At 50.0% G+C, this 18,219-nt stretch overlaps 1 protein-coding gene across 1 annotated transcript in view; it reads right to left on the reverse strand.

The window, feature by feature from the left end:
* Nucleotides 1–1,358: 1,358 nt before the first annotated feature.
* USP22 (ubiquitin specific peptidase 22) overlaps nt 1,359–18,219 on the reverse strand; it is a 59,994-nt gene continuing 43,133 nt past the window's right edge. The window contains exons 8-13 of the mRNA XM_079798495.1: nt 16,212–16,370; nt 8,476–8,602; nt 7,395–7,486; nt 5,673–5,735; nt 4,947–5,096; nt 1,359–4,260 (exon numbers count right to left, since the gene is read on the reverse strand). Of these exons, the coding sequence (XP_079654621.1) occupies nt 4,218–4,260; nt 4,947–5,096; nt 5,673–5,735; nt 7,395–7,486; nt 8,476–8,602; nt 16,212–16,370 (634 nt within the window). The 3' untranslated portion in view covers nt 1,359–4,217. The remainder of the gene's footprint in view (nt 4,261–4,946; nt 5,097–5,672; nt 5,736–7,394; nt 7,487–8,475; nt 8,603–16,211; nt 16,371–18,219) is intronic.

Genomic DNA, 18,219 nt, shown 5'->3' on the forward strand with positions numbered 1-18,219 from the left:
ACACCTATGGATGAGGACAGTGGGGGGGGAGGTAAGGGCAGAGGGTGGGGTGGGAACCAGGTGGAGGGGAGCTATGGGGGGTAAAGGAAAACTATTGTAATGATCTGAACAATAAAGATTTATTAAATTTAAAAAAAACAGGGAGAGAGAGAGAGGTTGAGGCCCAGTCAGTGTGGCTTGGTGGTTGAGCGTCGACCCATGAACCAAGAGGTTCAATTCCCAGTCAGGGCACATGCCCGGGCTGCCAGGTTGCAGGCTTGATCCCCAGTAGGGGGCCAGCCATCGATAAACGTGTTCCTCCCATCCATGTTTCTCTCTCTATCCTTCTCCCTTCCTCTCTCTCAAAAGTCAATAAAAATGTATTTTTTTTTAAAAAAAAAGACCGAGGAGGAAGCTAGAATAGGGTCAATGCCCCTGATCTGCCCTGACCCAGGCTCGCCAGGCTGATTACAGAGCGCTGCCTGGCAGCCGACTCCCGGACAGCATGTCCGAGAAGGCCAGCTGGCTGCCTGGTGGGCTCCTTCCACCTGGGGGTGGCAGACTCTCTTCCCTGGAATACTCCACGGGTGACTGTCCGCACCTCTGTCCATTGCTGCGACATTCCAGGCAGCTTGCTTCCAACCAGGAAGTGCGGCCACGCTTCCATCTGGGGGAGGCAGCTGCGCTTACCAAAGCTGTCACGGTGAAGGGCACGGCTGGGGCTTTGACTTCTCTTCTGGTCCGACGTGTGTGCTTTTAACCAGAGGCCATTACATGGTCCCAGGCTCGGCGGGAGTGGAACCTCACCACACGCTCTTCCTCCGGCCTGGAGGGCGGGCTCTGCGGCCTGGAAGGAGGCCTGAGAGGGGAGCTCCCGGAGACACCCGTTCTGTCTGTGTGAGGGGACGCGACGGCTGCACACGGGACGGGAGGGCTCAGCAGGACCCCCAGGGGCTCCCTGGCGCCTCGGAAATGAAGGCTGGGGCCCGGCAGGTGCACGGCAGCCGAGGTGCTAGGGCCAGAGCAGGTGCCGGGGAGGGGCCCAGGTGCCCGCTGCCTGTGGCCATCAGGGCTGACAGCGCAAGCCTTCTCTCCGCTCATTTACTTAACTGCTCTCCCATCACCCGGGAGCCTCCCACACCACAGCCCAGGGCTTGGCATCAGACGCCGCACGCGTCCACATTCGAAGGAGCCCTCAGGTGACTTGTGCACGGCGAAGGCGAAGTCTGGCGTCCGGGCACGTCACCATGCTGCCCCCAAGGGGACAGGGCCGACAGAGAACGAGGCGGCCGGCGGCTCCCGGGCGGCACGCACCCTGGGACTCTCATCCCCGGCCCCGCCGTGGCTGCTGGTGTGAGGAAGGCGAGAGCCAGCCCGTGTTCAGAATAAAATGTGGCTTTATTATGACACAGAGCGACTACACGCATGGAGGGAGGGAGGGGCCAGACACGCCTCACAGAGGGGAAAGAGGCGCAGACATCTTGGTACAAACCCACGGCACGACCACGGGAATCTTTTTCTTTCCAAGTTTGTTTTGGTTATAACAGGCCCCAATCACTTCAATTATTAAAGAACAAGCAAACACAAGCACACGCACAAAACCCCACCCGGCAGCTTTACACAACGGAAGCGCACACACCGAGCCGAACCACCAAAGCTCGGCCGCAGCCCCCGCAGGAGGGGCCGCCACCTGCACCTGGAGAGGGAAAGCCCGCCCCGAGGAGCACGCGTGCGTCCCGCAGGCTCAGGTTCTTCTAAACACCCGATGGGAGCGGAGGGCCACCTAAGACACGTGGTGGTCAGACACGCTTGGTGACGACAGGAACCTACATAGTGGTGGTTGTTAGGAAACAAAAGCCATTTTCCTGAATTTAAAAGGACATTTCATGTAGCATTTCATCGCCACCACAGACCCCCGGGAGGCAGGAGGGGAGCCCTTCAGGGCAGAGCCGGCCGGCAAGTGCTTAGAGCCCCAAGGCGAAGGGGAGAGAGAACCAACTTGGAGACACACACTTCGAATAATGTCCACAAAAGACACGCGTGGCCCCACTGCTCTCCCTGTCCTGTGTCCTCAGGGTGGCTGAGCCCCTGAGCACCAGTGACAGCGGGCGGGTGGGGGCGCACAGGCTGGGGAGCAGGCTGGCCAGATCAGATCATCTTCCAGAAACTCCCCACTCTGCTTTATGGCCGCCACCCAGCACGGAGGCCCCGGCAGCAGACGCAGGGAGACCTCAGGCCTCAGGACCCCGCGCCCGCGCAGTCAGCTCGCTGCCCAGCTGTGCTCATCACTGAGGACGCCACTCCCCAGCACCTTCCCCAGCAGGCACACACCCTCACACAGGCAGCCCCCCAATACTTCTCTGAAAACACTGCTTTAAAGCCTGCGTCCCATAAAGGCAGAGACACAACTGAGAGAGCTGAGCAAGTGCTTCAGAACCATCACTAGGTCCATGTCCACTGCAGCGTTTTCACAACAGCCACGAGGCGGACGCAGCCCAAGCGCCATCAGCAGACGAGTGGATCAAACAGCTGTGGAGCATTCACACGAAGGAATACTACTTGATCATTAAAAGGAGGAAAATGTTACCCTTTGCGGCAGCATGGAGGGACCTGGAGAACATTATGCTGAGTGGCAGCAGCCAGTGAGTCAAATGCCATATCATCTCACTCTGTGGAGTCCAATGAACAGAGAGCAGGCTGTCAGCTGTGGGGGGCAGGGCACTGGGAGGGGGGGAGGGAATGAGGAAAAAAGGGAGAGAACCAAACTCATGGACACAAACAGTGTGGGGGCTGCCAGGGGACAGGGAGTGGGTAGAAGTGGAAAATAACGGAAAGAGAACAGCCATCACTCGGGATTTTGCCACGTAGGGTGGCTCTGCGGCCTGCTGCTTTGCACATTCCAGCGTTTTCCCCGGTGAGTGCAACTGCTCAACTCCTGGAGCACCGCCCTGCCAACGCCCCCGCGAACAAGCTGGTCTGGCCCGCGGCCTGCTTCTCGGCGGCCTGTCAGCTACGAGGAGCCGACAGTTTTTAAACAGTGAACGAGAACGTCATGATGGGACATTACGTGGAATTCGAGTGTCAGTGTTCACCCAGTTCCGTGGGAACACACTAGGCTCACTGGCTCACACGCTACCTGTGGCCACAGAGCCAAGCATTTACCCTGGTCTCCAGGCGTCGCTGGCCGGAGGGACAGCGCAGCCCGGGCATGCCGTCCCCCGCAGCTCACGTCTCAGAGGGACCCAAAGCTCCGAGGTGGGGTCTGGACAGACAGACGCAGGCAGCACAGGACAGGCCGTGCTCCGCTCTGCCCGCAAGGCAGCCAGCTGGCCCTCCGGCCCCGCCCTGGCCCGGGAAGCAGGCCCCCGCAAGGGGAGCACTCCCCCTCACCCCACAGCCCCTGGCTGTGACAGGGACGGCAGGACAGGAGCCAAGGGAAAACACGGGAAGGAAAACCGTGAAGCCACGGAAAACGCATCATTTGCTCCAGAGGAACACGCGAGACTGCTACTGCTGTAACCTGCCAGCTGCCACCAGGACGCCAAGGCGGGGTGGGCGGGGGGCGGGGGGTGGGGGGGGGCGGGGGGCAACAACACAGCACAAGAGCAAGACTCTCTCGAGAAGGAAACTCTCAATTTCAGCGTAAACTCGATGCATCCAGTCATAACATTGCAGTTATGAAGTCTGTGGCGCAGGAAGAGCAGGGGGTGGGGGTTCATGGCCAGGAGCGCGGAGGGGCCGGCCGGGCACCCCGGGCGTCGGGCTGCTCTCTGCAGGCAGAGGCCTGACGATCCCGTGTCTTCCACCCACAGACTCTGCGGGCAGAAGCCGAGTGCCTCCCTGCACATGTGACACGGAAACTCAGACACCGCCAGGTCCTCTTAGCCTCGGGGCTTCCCAGTGCGTCCCGGACACGGGCTGGCGCCTGCTGAGCCGCACAGCACAGCACAGGGCACCGAGGCAGGGGCGAGGCTGCCCCACACACTGTTTGAGGAGCAGGAGATACAGCAGGGACACACCCCCCCCCGCCCTCCCATGCCGGCACGCCTTCCTCTCGTGCTTTCCTGCTGTGCAGCTCCCAGGCCGCGCACGCGCTGTCCATCCACACCCACAGCCCTGGCCCGGCTGCAGGCACCGACGCCGGGCGCTGCTGTGGGGATGGTGGTGCCGGATTGCTGGGGGGTCATTTTGTGAGGCTGCCACTCCGTGGCCTTTGCTCCGAGAAGCAGAGGGCGAAGCTATTCGTACTCCAGGAACTGTTTGTGGTAGAACAGCAGGTACCTGCGGAGGCAAAGAGGCATGCTGACCGACGGTCCCTCAGGTCCCCTGCACGAGGCCCGGCACGACCTGCCCTCCCCCCGGCACTGGCCCCGCAGTCACCAGCAGTCGGACTCTTGTTTGGGTGGGTTTTGGTTCTTAGTCCCCAAGGAGGAGGGTCCTTAGCTAGGAAGTGGCAGTGCCCCACCGCGCGCCCAAGCCCCCTAAGCCCACCCTCCCGCCCATTCACCAGGAAAAGCTCCTGAACCGGCCCCGCGGTCCAGGACTCAGGCCCGGGCCGGTGCCACGGCTGGTAAGGCTGCTGCCGCGGAGGCAGGCCCGCTGCCGGGCTGTCCTGTGCACACGCCCCGGGGGGCTGCCACAGCCTGGACCACAGCGCCCTCACGGCCCAGCGGCTCAGTGGGGCCAGGACCCTAATGAGGGCTCAAGGCCAAGGACTGAACGAAGCTCAAGGGGATGAGGATGTGCCAGGAAGGAATGAACCGAGCCAGGAGCACGGAGCTGCCAGGGACCCCCGCCCGCTCTGGCCGACCTGGGGCCCCCTCGTGCCGCTGTCAGGGCGCTCCCAGAGGGCGCTGCGCAGGACCAGAGGCTGGGGCCCGTCTGCTTCAGCCACCAGAGGTGCACGTCCCTGTGGCACTACCACCAGGCGTGGCTTTGGGCGTGGACGCGCGCTGCGCCCGACGTACCCCTCGCTGTCCAGCACGTCCTCGATGCTGGCCTTGGTGATGATGGCGTCGTCACACTTGAACCACTGGTCCTTGTGCTGCCTGATGAAGCTGGTGTAGTGGCCACTCTCCAGCGTCCCCTGGTGGTTAACGACTGCGAACAAGGAGTACCTAGTTCGGAGGGAAGGAGCAGCCGTGACCTCAGTGTCACCATCACCAGGAGCCTGCACAGCAAGGGGAGCTCCCCGACCCCCCTTTGTGCCCTGGGAACCAGAGCGGGTGCATGGGGTGCAGAGGGAAAGGGGCCCGCGTGGCCTCCCTCAGCTCTGCAGCTGCCTCAGTGGAGCCACGTGGTGGAAGTGGTGGGAGGAAGGGATCGGGAGACACGGTGACCTCTCCCCCTCCACCCTTTCTGCCACGTCAGAGGCACCCAGGCAGGCCGAGAAGAGCAGAGCCGCGTGGCAATGCCAGCGAAGGAAGAGCCCAGGGGCTCAGAGGCTGAGCTTCCCCCCGGGGCCTGGGAGGTCAGGCTCCCACAGCAGGCGAGAGTGTCCACGATCAAGGTTGTGGCAAGTCCTTTCCTAAAAGATGGATGGGCAGCACGACAGGAAGCGGCCAGCGGCCCGAAGGAACAAGCTCGCCGTGGCCATGCGTCGCTGCAGCCGTCTCCCGGGAAACGCTGCGGTCCGCCGCTCCCACTCGAGATGCCAGGGCACCCCCCCCCCCCCCCCCGCAGGCGCCACTCACTTGTTATCGTTGCTGAGACTGTCGGACGGCTGCTGGTACTGCCCGTTCATCCGACTCTCTTTGCTGCAACAAACAAAGCAAAATTCAACATCAACAAACTAACCGAAGCAGAGATTTTCAACCTTTTCCATCTCATGGCTCATAAACTAATTACTTAAAATCCTGCAGCGCCCTAACCGGTTTGGCTCAGTGGATAGAGCATCGGTCTGCGGACTGAAGAGTCCCGGGTTCGATTCCGGTCAAGGGCATGTACCTTGGTTGCAGGCACATGCACATCCCCAGTAGGGGGTGTGCAGGAGGCAGCTGATCGATGTTTCTCTCTCATCGATGTTTCTAACTCTCTATCCCTCTCCCTTCCTCTCTGTAAAAAATCAATAAAATATATTAAAAGAAAAAAAAAAGAGGCCTGATAGCATCCCATAATGTTTGATGTCTACAATACCAGGCATAATGTAACAATACTACTTAGTATATAAAAAAAAATCCTGCAGCACACCAAAAATATATATATTTTGCAGATTTGAACCCCCTCAAAAAAGCTATAATTTTGATTCATTCGCACTGCACTCTATTGTTGTGAGGGTTGTTGTCATTTCTTAAATTGACGACCTAGGGCAGTGATGGCGAACCTATGACACGCGTGTCAGCACTGACACTCATAGCCATTTCTGATGACACGAGGATGAAACATTTGCGAAATAATGTTTTTTCCTCAAAGTGACACACTACCCGAGTTATGCTCAGTTTTTTGGCGAAGTTTGACACACCAAGCTCAAAAGGTTGCCCATCACTGGCCTAGGGGAAAGGAGGTCGGTGCCCTGACTAAATGGCCAGGCACTGCGTGTTTGGAAAACTCTTAGGGCACACGGCTGGAAATCACTGAACTCCAGAGGCGCATGGCTCAGACAGTAACAGCAACCTCCCTGGGGGCCTTCCATGCAGACGCCGTGCTGGACCCATTTCACACACACTTTCTAGTTCTTCCGCCAAGACCGGCCAGCGAAGTGATGCCGAGAGCACGCCTGCTCTGGGGCAGGCCGCCCGGTCTCCCTGTAGCGCACCTCCCGCCGAGGAACGAGACCTTCCCGGGTCCTGCCAGCTTGCTTTCAGCCACCAAGTTTGTGGCGGTTTGTTACAGTGGCTCCAGGAAACCCACATGTGGCCAATGTGTTAGTGTCACATTTTTTTGGAGGGTAAATTTTATGTGCTCTATAATATTGATTCGAAAGCAAGAAAAATGGAATCTACAGCTGCAAACTCAACTATGTTTATCTGTTTCCAAAGCCAATTCCATCGGCTAAAATGCTGCCTTCGTGCTGTGGTCCCACCTTCACAAGGGCCGGGGAAACCCAAAGCAAAGGACAGCTTAGGAAAAACAACGCATTAAACACAGCGTGTCGGGGCCTGGCTGGGGAGGAGCCTGGGTGAGAGCCCGGTCCCGACAGGGTACACAGGTTGTGGGTTTGGTCCCCGGTCGGTGCAAATACGTAAGTAAGTGGAACAGCAAATCCATGTTTCTCTCTCTCCCCCTCACTCTACAATCAAGAAATAAAAATTTAAAAATAAACAAAACGTGTCTTGGGTAAGATCAGGACAGGAACTTGGCTTTAGCAGTTATGGTTGTGCCAACACCTGCAACGGTCTCACCACAGACCCAGTGCCGATCGCTGACCCGACAAAGCCACAGCCTCCCGCCGGCAGACGCCCTGCAGAAGCCCGTACCTGGAGGCCATGAACGGGGTCATGTCCAGCTCCAGGGGGAAGGACACATACGTGGTGATCTTCCGCCGCAGTTTGGCTGAGTGTTCAAATCGCTAGGAAAGGGGGAGAGGGGAGAGGAAAGTTGTTCTGAGCACGCCCTCAGGGGGCTTTCCGTCAATGCTCTCATTGCCTCTGGGGCCGCGTGAGGAGCTTAAAGCCTCAATAAAACGACGTCTACATGAATTTAAATTATGGGGTTCCAGGCAAGTCTTGAAATCAAGTTCAAAGTGATAAACACCCCGTGTACTAAAAGCAGCCTCACAATAAACCCACAGCGCGCCAGGGAGGGAGCCCGGGAGCAAAACAAGCACCGGCTCCTCGCGCCCGGCGCCAGGCACCCCCTCCACCGCCCAGGCGCCACCAAACCCAGCCAGGAAGCAGGAGTCCTTTCTTGTTTTGCTTTTTAACATTTTTAAAGCGCCATAAAATAAAAAAAAGACTATGAAACAGAGATCACATGGCAGCAAGCCCTAAAAACTTACTATTTGACCCTTTACAGAAAGCACTTGCTGGCCCATAGACTCAGTGATGGCGAACCTGTGACACGCGTGTCAGCACTGACACGCGTAGCCATTTCTGATGACACGCGGCCGCTGAGGCGGCCGCATGCCGAGGATGAAACATTTGCGAACTAATGTTTTTTCCTCAAAGTGACACACTACCCGAGTTATGCTCAGTTTTTTGGCGAAGTTTGACACACCAAGCTCGAAAGGTTGCCCATCACTGGACTAGATCATAATGCTAAGGGACTTGGCTGCTTTTAAAGTAAAAGAAAAATAGAAAACTTGGGGTGAGGATGGGAGAACTTAGGCGGGAATAGTAAAGCCTTAACCCGGCGCACTCCCACCCTTTCCGTTGTGCAGGAGCCACTTCCCGATCACCGGCCTCCCCGGCCACAGAGAACGGAGGACAGCCTAGCCCCTCTCCCGGCAGCTCTCCGCGGAGCCACTGCGATGACCAAACGTGCTTGGTCCCCAAACCGCCGGCTCCACGCCGCACTACACATTCAGTCTGCTACGGAAAGCTTTTCTGGAAAACTTACTTTGAGATGAAAACAGGCTACAATTGGCAGTTTCTTCATGGTGAGCTGTTTAGTGGACTCCTGGTAGCTATGGCAACCACTACATTTGATCTTGGCACTGCTTCCCAAGTGCTCTGGTCTGGTAAATCTACAGGCATTTAAAAAATGTATTTTTAAGAAAAAATATGGAAGTGTTAAAAGACAGAAAAGTTATTTTGTCACTTTCAATGGATTCATTTCCCTAGTAAAAACATACATACATTCATACATCTGTCATCTTCTCTCTGTATCTCTTTAAAAAATGCTTACCTTATAGCTGAATGGGTAATAAAACAAGAACCATATGAAGGCTACAAGAGACCCACCTCATACGAAAAGGTACACACAGACTAATAGTAAAGAGATGGAAAAAGATAATTCAGGCATATGGAAAAGAGAAAAAAGGCTGGGGCAGCAATACTTAGATAAAATATATTTTAAAACAAAGGTGATAATAAGAGACAAGAAGGATATTACATAACAATAAAGGGATCAATCCAACAGGAGGATGTAACCCTTGTAAACATTTATGCACCCAACACAACAGCACCTAAATATGTAAAGCAAATCTTGATGGACACAAGGGGAGACTGACTCTAATACAGTCCCAGGAGGAGAGTTTAACACCCCATTAACATCTATGGATAGAACTTCCAGACAGCAAATCAACGAGGAGATGGCGGCCTTAAATGACACACTAGAGCAGATGGATTTAATTGTTATCTTCAGAGCATTCTTTAAAAGTGGACATGTAATGTTTCCTAGGATGGAGCACATGTTAAGATACAAAACAAGTCTAAATAAATGTAAGAAAACTGAAATCATATCAAGCACCTTCTCTGACCATAATGTTATGACACTAAAATCAATCACAATCAAACACTGAAATATACACAAAGACATGGAGGTTAAATAACATGTTAGTAAACAATGAACGGGTCAACAATGAGATCAAGGAAGAAATCAAAAGGTACCTTGAAACAAATGAAAACAAAACAAACAACCTAAAATCTGTAGGACAAAGCAAAATCAGTCCTAAGAGAAAAATTCATAGTATCATAGGCTGATCCTCAAGAAACAAGTCTCAAATAATCTAACTTTGCACTTAAAGAAACTAGAAAAATAAAAAACAAAGCCCAAAGTGAATATAAGAAAGGAAATAATAAAATCAGAGCAGAAATAAGTAAGTCTAAAAAGAAATACTTAAAAAAAATCAATGAAACCAAGAGCTGGTTCTTTGAAAAGAAAACAAGTTTGGCAAACCTTTAACCAAACTCATCAAGGAAAAAAAAAAAAAAAAAGAGGGCCCAAATAAATAAAATCAGAAATAAAAAGGGCAAAATAACAACTGACACCAAGGAAATACAAAGGATTGTAAAATATATTACAAACAACTATATGCCAATAAATTGGACAATCTGGATGAAACATATAATCTTCCAAAACTAAGTCAAGAAGAATGGAAAAATGTAAACAGATTACAATGAATGAGATTGAAGCAGTAATAAAAAGACTCCTGCCCTATCCCCAGTCAGGGTGCGTGCATGAGGCAACCAGTCAGATGTTTCTCTCTCTCCGTGTCCATTCCACTCCACCTAAAATCTGTGGAAGCACGTCCTCAGGTGAGGATTACAACAAACAAAAAAAACTTCCCAACAAAGAAAAGTCCCGGACTGAATAGCTTCACAAGTGAGTCAGGAAACAAGAAAAGTCTCCTTAGCCGAAACCGGTTTGGCTCAGTGGATAGAGCGTCGGCCTGCAGACTGAAAGGTCCCAGGTTCGATTCCGGTCAGGGGCATGTACCTTGGTTGTGGGCACATCCCCAGTAGGGGGTGTGCAGGAGGCAGCTGATCGATGTTTCTCTCTCATCGATGTTTCTAACTATCTCTCTCCCTTCCTCTCTAAAAAAATCAATAAAATATATTTAAAAAAAAAAAAGAAAAGTCTCCTTCAAGGGAAAGGAAGACTCCCGAGCTCATTATACAATATCAGCCTTATCCTAATTCCAAACCACAAGGAAAGAAAACAATAAGCAAATATCCCTGATAAACATAGATGCCAAAAATCTTCTACAAAGTATTAGCAAATCAGATCCAGCAATACATTAACATGATTATACACCATGATCAAGTGGGATTTATTCCAGGAATGCAAGGTTGGTTCAATATCCGCAAACAATAAGCATAATATATCACATAAATAAAATGAAGGATAAAAATTCATATCAATAGATACAGAAAAAGCATTTGATAAAACCCAGCGCCTATCCTATCCAATAAAGAGGGAATATGCTAATTGACCATCACTCCATCACAAAGATGGCTGCACCCACAGCTGAGGCCAAGTTCCCATAAGGAGCCTTAATGAGCAATCAGCAGGGACCTGAGGCTATGCCCTCCGCTGACCCCGTGGGGATTGACAGGGGGTCTCAGGCTGCGCCCCCCACCCACCAGAGCTTGACAGGGGACCTCAAGGTGCCCTTCCCATCCTGGTGCTGGGCTAGGGGACCTCAGACTGCTCCCTCCGCCCCAGCACCAGGCCGGGGGACCTCAGGCCGTGCCCCCCACCCAGCGGGGCTTGACAGGGGAATCTCAGGCTGTGTCCCCCACCCAGCAAGGCTTGAAAGGGGATCTCAGGCCGTGTCCCCCACCTGGCGCCGAGCCAGGGGACCTGAGGTTATGTCCCCTGCCCAGAAGGGCTTGACAAGGGTGGGACTGGCCGGGTCTGGATCTAGCTCAATGGGGGCCGGGGGGGCGGGAGGCACGGGCCGGCCGGGTCTGTGTCTCACGTGATTTTGAGGCGCATGTGGGTGGGCGGGAATTTGACTCTGGGTCCTGTGGTGCGCCCCAGACTCTGACAGGAGGAAGGTTTTCATATACATTTTACTAATTTTCTTTCATCTCTGACACTTCTATTATAGAGAAAGGGCAAATAACAATATTAAATTATTTCCTCTAATTAATCCCCTTTTTTTGTAGAAGATTTTTTCATGCACCAGGCCACTAGTTTATGATAAAGACTCTCAACAAAGTGGAAATAGAGGGATCATCCTTCAACATAATAAAGGCCACATGTGACCACCTACATCATACTCAACAGGCAAAAGCTAAAGGTGTTCCCATTAAGATCACGAACAAGACAGGGGTGTGTGCTTTCAGCACTCTTACTTCAACATAGTCCTGAAAGTCTGAACCACAGCAATCAGACAAGAAGAAAAAGTAGCCCTGGTGGGTGTGGCTTAGTTAGTTGAGCATCGTCCCATACACCGATCAGGGCACATGCCCAGGTTGTGAGCTTAATCCTCAGTAAGGGGCGTGCAAGAGACAGCCAATCAATGTTTCTTTCCCTCTAAAATCAATAAAAACATATTTTGGAGGGATGGGGGGAGAGAAATAAAATCATCCAACATGGAAAGAAGTAAAACTGTCATTATTTGCAGATGACATGATACCATATATAGAGAACCCTAAATTAAAGGTTGCACAAAAAACTACCAGAACTGATAAATTCAGCAATGTAGCAGGATACAAAATAAATATCCAGAAATCAGTTGCAGTTTTATACTAGGTGTACTGGTTAATAATGCCGATTTTTTTTTTCAATAAATGGAGTTACACATATGTTGATATATATATGCAATTTGATATGTATGCTGCTTTGTTGTATTGACAGCAAGCTTCAAAACTTCATATGTCAAATTTGCTGAAGGTGTTAACATCATAGATATTTTTACGCTTAAAAATGTCGAATTTCGTGCCAAAAAAAGAGCATTTGTGGGAAGTTTTAATATATTACTTTATTTTGAAGAAAAAGTTATCATATACTTCAGGAAGTTTATGGTGAACATGCTCCATCTCAAGATACTCATGAACGCTGGTTTAAAAGTGATGATTTCGATGTGAAAGACAAAGAACGTCCAGGTCAACCGAAAAAGTTTGAAGACCAACAATTACAAGCATTATTGGATGAAGATGCGTGTCAAACTCAAAAACAACTTGCAGAAAGATTAAACGTTGCTCAGCAAACAATTTCCGATCGTTTACAAGCAATGGGAAAGATTTTAAAGGAAGGAAAATGGGTGCCACATCAACTGAACAAAAGACAAATGGAAAACCGAAAAGTCATCAGCAAAACATTGCTTCAACGGCTTGAAAGAAGTTCTTTTTGCATGGAATTGCGACTGGAGATGAAAAGTGGATTTATTTTGAGAATCCCAAATGCACAAAATCATAGGTTGATCCAGGTCAACCATCAACATCAACTGCAAGGCCAAATCGCTTCGGAAAGAAGACAATGCTCTGTGTTTGGTGGGATCAGGAAGGTGTGGTGTATTAGGCGCTTCTAAAACCAGGTGAAACCGTTAATACTGATTGCTACCGACAACAAACAATTTGAACCATGCTTTGATCGTAAAACAACCAGAATGTGCCAGAAGACACGGCAAAGTAATTTTGCTTCATGATGACACAACATCACACACTTCAACACCAGTTAAAGGCACGTTAAAAGATCTTGCCTGGGAAGTGTTACACCCCACCCGCCGTATTCACCAGACCTTGCTCCTTCAGATGACCACTTGTTCCGATCGATGGCACACGCACTTTCTAAGCAGCAGTTCAAAAAATACGAAGAAGTGGAAAATGGGGTCTCTGAATGGTTTGCCTCGAAACAAGAAAAGTTCTATCGGGACGGTATCCACAAATTACCTGAAAGATGGGGTAGCTAGCAATCGACATTACTTTGAATAAAGCACTTTTGATGTTTCTCTTGAAATTATTGTGTTTTCTTTGATTACAAAATCCGCCATTATTAACTGGTACACCTAGCACATCAATAATGAACTATTAACAAAAATAGAGCCAGAGGGAAAAAAATATTTTAGGATAGAGGTAATCCTGTTATTTGCAGATTTTTAATATTTCCTACAACTTTTGTGATATCATACTATGTTAATACAGTTTTGGTAATATTATTATACTTAAAATCCTTTTATTCTTGAAATATTTATGTTTATTGCATGTAATATTATTCTAGTATTTAAGATTATTTTTCTTGAATAATTGGTGTTTATTGTATATAACATTATATTTAAAGTAAGTTTTTCTTGAGATATTAATGTTTATTGCATGTAACATTATATTTAAGATCATTTTTCTTGAAATATTAATGTTTATTGCATGTAAAAAATAAATAAAAACTAAAAAAACCCAAACAAACCCATATCCTAGGGCAGTGGTCGGCAAATCGCGGCTCGCGAGACACATGTGGCTCTTTGGCCCCTTGAGTGTTCTAACGCCACTTCTTCAAAATAGACTCGCCCAGGCCGAAAACCGACTTCTGCGCATGGGCCACAAAGTTTCAATCGCACTGCACGTGCGCACCCGCACGTGGTATTTTGTGGAAGAGCCACACTCAAGGGCCAAAGAGCCGCATGTGGCTCGCGAGCCGTGGTTTGCCGACCACTGTCCTAGGGTGATAATTTAAAACAAAAGAAAAGAATAAAGGAATATATGTTATTTGTTTTAATGGAATAAAGTATTTTGGCTTTTATCTGGAAAAAAAAAATCATGAACTATCTGAAGCAAAACTAAGAAAACAATCCTATTTACAATTGCTTTAAATATATCTATCTACTTAGGAATTAATTTAACCAAGGATGTAAAAGACTTATAATCAAAAGTCATAAAACACTGAAGAAAGAAATTGAAGATACAAATAACTGGAATCATATACCAGGTTCACGGATTGGAAGAATTAACATCATTAAAATGTCCACACTATCCAAAGCAATCTATATAGTCAAGGCAATTCCTATGAAGATAGTAATGGTGTATTTCACAAAACTAGGACAAATAGTCCAAAAATTTTTATGGAACCAAACAGCCTCAGCCATCTTGAGAAAGAAGAACAAAGGTTGGAGGAATCACACTACCTGATATCACACTATACAAGGCCATAGCATCAAAACAGCCTGGTACTGGCATAAAAACAGACACACAGATGAATGGAACAGAAGAGACATCCCAGAAACAAACCCACGGCTTTATGGTGAAGTAATATTTGACAAAGGAGGAAATGAAATACAATGGGGTAAAAACAGTCTATTTAATGGTGTTGGAAAAATTAGACAAATATGTGCAAACAAATGAAACTAAACCACCTTCTTATATCATACACAAGAATAAACTCAAATGGACTAAAGAATTAAATATAAGGCTTAAAACAATCAAAGTCCCAAAGAAAACATAGGCAGTTAAATCTCAGACATTTCTTGAAGCAATATTTTTTCTGATATATCTCCTTGGGCAAGAAAAACAAAAAAAATATATACAAATGGGACCACATTGAAGTATAAAGTTTTTGCACAGCAAAGAAAAGCATTAATAAAATGAAAAGACAACCCACTGAATGGGAGAATATAATTGCCAACGATACATCTAATAAGGAGTTAATATCCAAAATTTATAAAGAACTTATAAAACTCAAAACCATAAAAACAACTTAAAAATGGGCAAAAGACCTGAACAGACACTTCTCCAAAGAGGACATACAGATGACCAATAAAAATATGAAAAGATGCTGAATGTCACTAATCATCAGAGAAATACAAATTAAAACTATAATGGGGTATTCACTTTACACATGTCAGAATAGCTTATCCTTCATAATAAAAAGGCAATATGCAAATAACCATCACTCCGCTAAGCCCACGATTGGGTGGTGGGAGGCTGGGGGGCGGGACTCGGGGTGGCATATCCGGCCATTGAGAGGCGCGGGACCCCCCCCCCCTCCCCCCCCCCCCCCCCCGCCTCTCAACGGCTGGATTGGCGGCTGCTGAGGGGGGCTGCCTCGAACACCCTGGACACCCAGCTCCGCTGCCATCGGAGGCGGGGAGCCGGTTGTCCGCACCCGGATCCCCTGCCGTGCTCCCCTTCGTCAGCGCCTCAAGCCCCAGCAGCAGCGGCAGCGGCTGGGGATGAGCTGGTGATCCCAACAGCCTGGCAGCTCAGTGGCGGCAGCGGAGGCAGCATTGGGCCTGGGGACTGGCGAACAGGCAGAAGATGGCCCTGATCGCAGGAGGCTAGGCCTAGGGACCCTACCCGCACGATTGAATCGTGCGCTGGGCCTCTAGTCATCAATAAATCAGCAAACAACTGATGGAGAGGATGCAGAGAAAAAGGAACCCTCATAGACTGTTGGTGGGAGTGCAGACCGGTGCAGCCACTATGGAAAACAATATGGAGTCAGCCCCATATAACAGCCCCTCGGCTGAAGTCATGGCCAGGCGTCAGTCTGTTAGCTGCGAGTCCATTCCACCCATGCCTCGGCGGGAGGGCCTCCTCAGTGCAGACTCTGGCACAGGTTATCAGCCACAGTAGGTGAGGGAGCTGTCCCCTGGGGTTCATTCACACTGGGGATGGGGTGGAATGGCTGACATACAGACGTCCCACAATACAAAGCTAGATGGACAATATCTCCTCACCTTGCAAAAATGAGACAAACCAGTATGAGTCATTGGGCACCAAGTGAAGCCATTTGCATGTTGTCATACCTTTCCTCATGCTCCATACGAGACATGTAAAAGAAACAACTACTGAGACCCTTGGTGGCCCTACAGTGATTAGGGTTTGACTCCTGAACAGCCTCAAGGCAAGAGAGACAACTGCCTGCAAGGAAAGCACTTTGTTTTTCTGCAAAATTGCTGGCAGGTTCCTTACCTTCGCAAGCAGTCCGTCAGCGTGGTGGTTCCTGACGCATGGCTTTCCCCGTTCACCACGCTGCCCTCACTCCCGGGGCTCAGGGGCCAGAATGGGGAGGAAGAGCCAGGCAGATCTAAACTGATGTCCCAGAAGGGGTCTATTGTGGTGGAGACTCCACTGGAAGCAGAAGGAGATGGAAAACCAAGTGAGAACCGACAGCCACAAACAGTTTCCGAGGTACCACCTCATGGAGTATACCCCAACATCCTCCCACAGCTCTGCCCTTTTTCTTTTTCCTTTTTTTAAAAATATATTTTATTGACTTTTTACAGAGAGGAAGGGAGAGGGATAGAGAGTTAGAAACATCGATCAGCTGCCTCCTGCACACCCCCCACTGGGGATGTGCCCGCAGCCAACATATATGCCCTTGACCGGAATCGAACCTGGGACCTTTCAGTCCGAAGGCCGACGCTCTATCCACTGAGCCAAACCGGTTTTGGCTCTTTTCTTTTTTTTTAACATATATTTTTATTGATTTCAGAGAGGAAGGGAGAGGGAGAGATAGAAACATCAATGATGAGAGAATCACTGATTGGCTGCCTCCTACACACCCCCTAATGGGGACGAAGACCACGACCCGGGCATGTGCCCTTGATCAGCATCAAACCCGGGACCCTTCAGTCTGCAAGCTGACACTCTATCCACTGAGGCAAACCGGCTAGGGCCCCTTTTTCGTTTTTAAAAGATATATGTATTTTTTATTTCAGAGAGAAGGGAGAGGGAGACAGAGAGAGAAACATCGATGATGAAAGAGAATCACTGATCAGCTGCCTCCTGCACACCCCCTACTGGGGATAGAGCCCAAAACCTGGGCATGTGGCCTGACCAGGAATCTAATTATGACCTGGTTCATAGGTCCACGCTCAACCACTGAGCCATGCTGGCTGAGCCACAGCTCTGCCCTTTGATGCAAATGACATCTCGGGTGTACTCACACCCAATGCATCTTGGGCTCCCAAGGCCCTAAGGAGGGACATCGTGCAAACCACTCAAGACAAAGTCTGCTCCTAAAGCAACAGTTTCTACACCCAGAAGATCAGCACCATTGTTTTAGTTTTTTTGTGGGCCCCACATCTAGAGGTTCTGAATTAATGGACTCTCACCCCAGCGGCCTTGGGAAATGGGAGCTGCTGAGCCTGGGTAGTAACTCAGACCCCAAGCACACTTCACACACAGTGCCCGACCCACAGCTTCCCAGGCTGAACAGCAGCACCAGCTAATTCCCTCCCTGAGATTTATTTCAAAACTAGAGGCCCTGGTGCACAACATTTGTGCACTGGGGGGGGGGGCGGGGGGAGGATCACTCAGCCCGGCCTGTGCCCCCTCACAGTCTAGGACCCCTCAGAGGATGCCGACTCACTGCTCCTTAGCGCTGCCTCGGAGGCGGGAGAGGCTCCCGCCAATTGCCACTGCGCTCGCCAGCAGTGAGCCCGGCTTCTGGCTGAGCTGCGTTCCCCCTGCGGGAACCCACTGACCACCAGGGGGCAGATCCTGCACTGAGCGTCTGCCCCTGGTGGTCAGTGCGTGTCATAGCGACCATTCCACCGTTTGGTCGGTTTGCATATTAGCCTTTTATTATATAGGAGGATATACAAACAGGAAATTCACAGATTGGGAACCTGACTACAGAAATGTAAACAGATCTACTCTGATAGTCTCCTGCTGATGGAGTTCAATAGTTCAATAGTAAAACCTGAGCCCCAACTGCTGGGAGTGATGGCCCGTGATCTAGATGCTACTTAACAGAAAACTGCATCTGTCACTCTTACAGGCAAAACCGACTCCTTTCCAATCTCTTCTGTCCTATACAAACTGCAAGTATTAATCCATTATAGGTTTTTAAATTTTACGGGAGCATGACCAGGCTTTCTTAAAGAGTTGAAGTGAGCCCTGGCTGGTGTTCCTAAGTGGTTAGAGCATAAGGGTTGTGGGTGGATTCCTGGTCAAAGGCATGTTCCTGGGTTGC

Source organism: Cnephaeus nilssonii, assembly GCF_951640355.1.
Source record: "Cnephaeus nilssonii genome assembly, chromosome: 19".
Lineage (NCBI taxonomy): Eukaryota > Metazoa > Chordata > Mammalia > Chiroptera > Vespertilionidae > Cnephaeus > Cnephaeus nilssonii.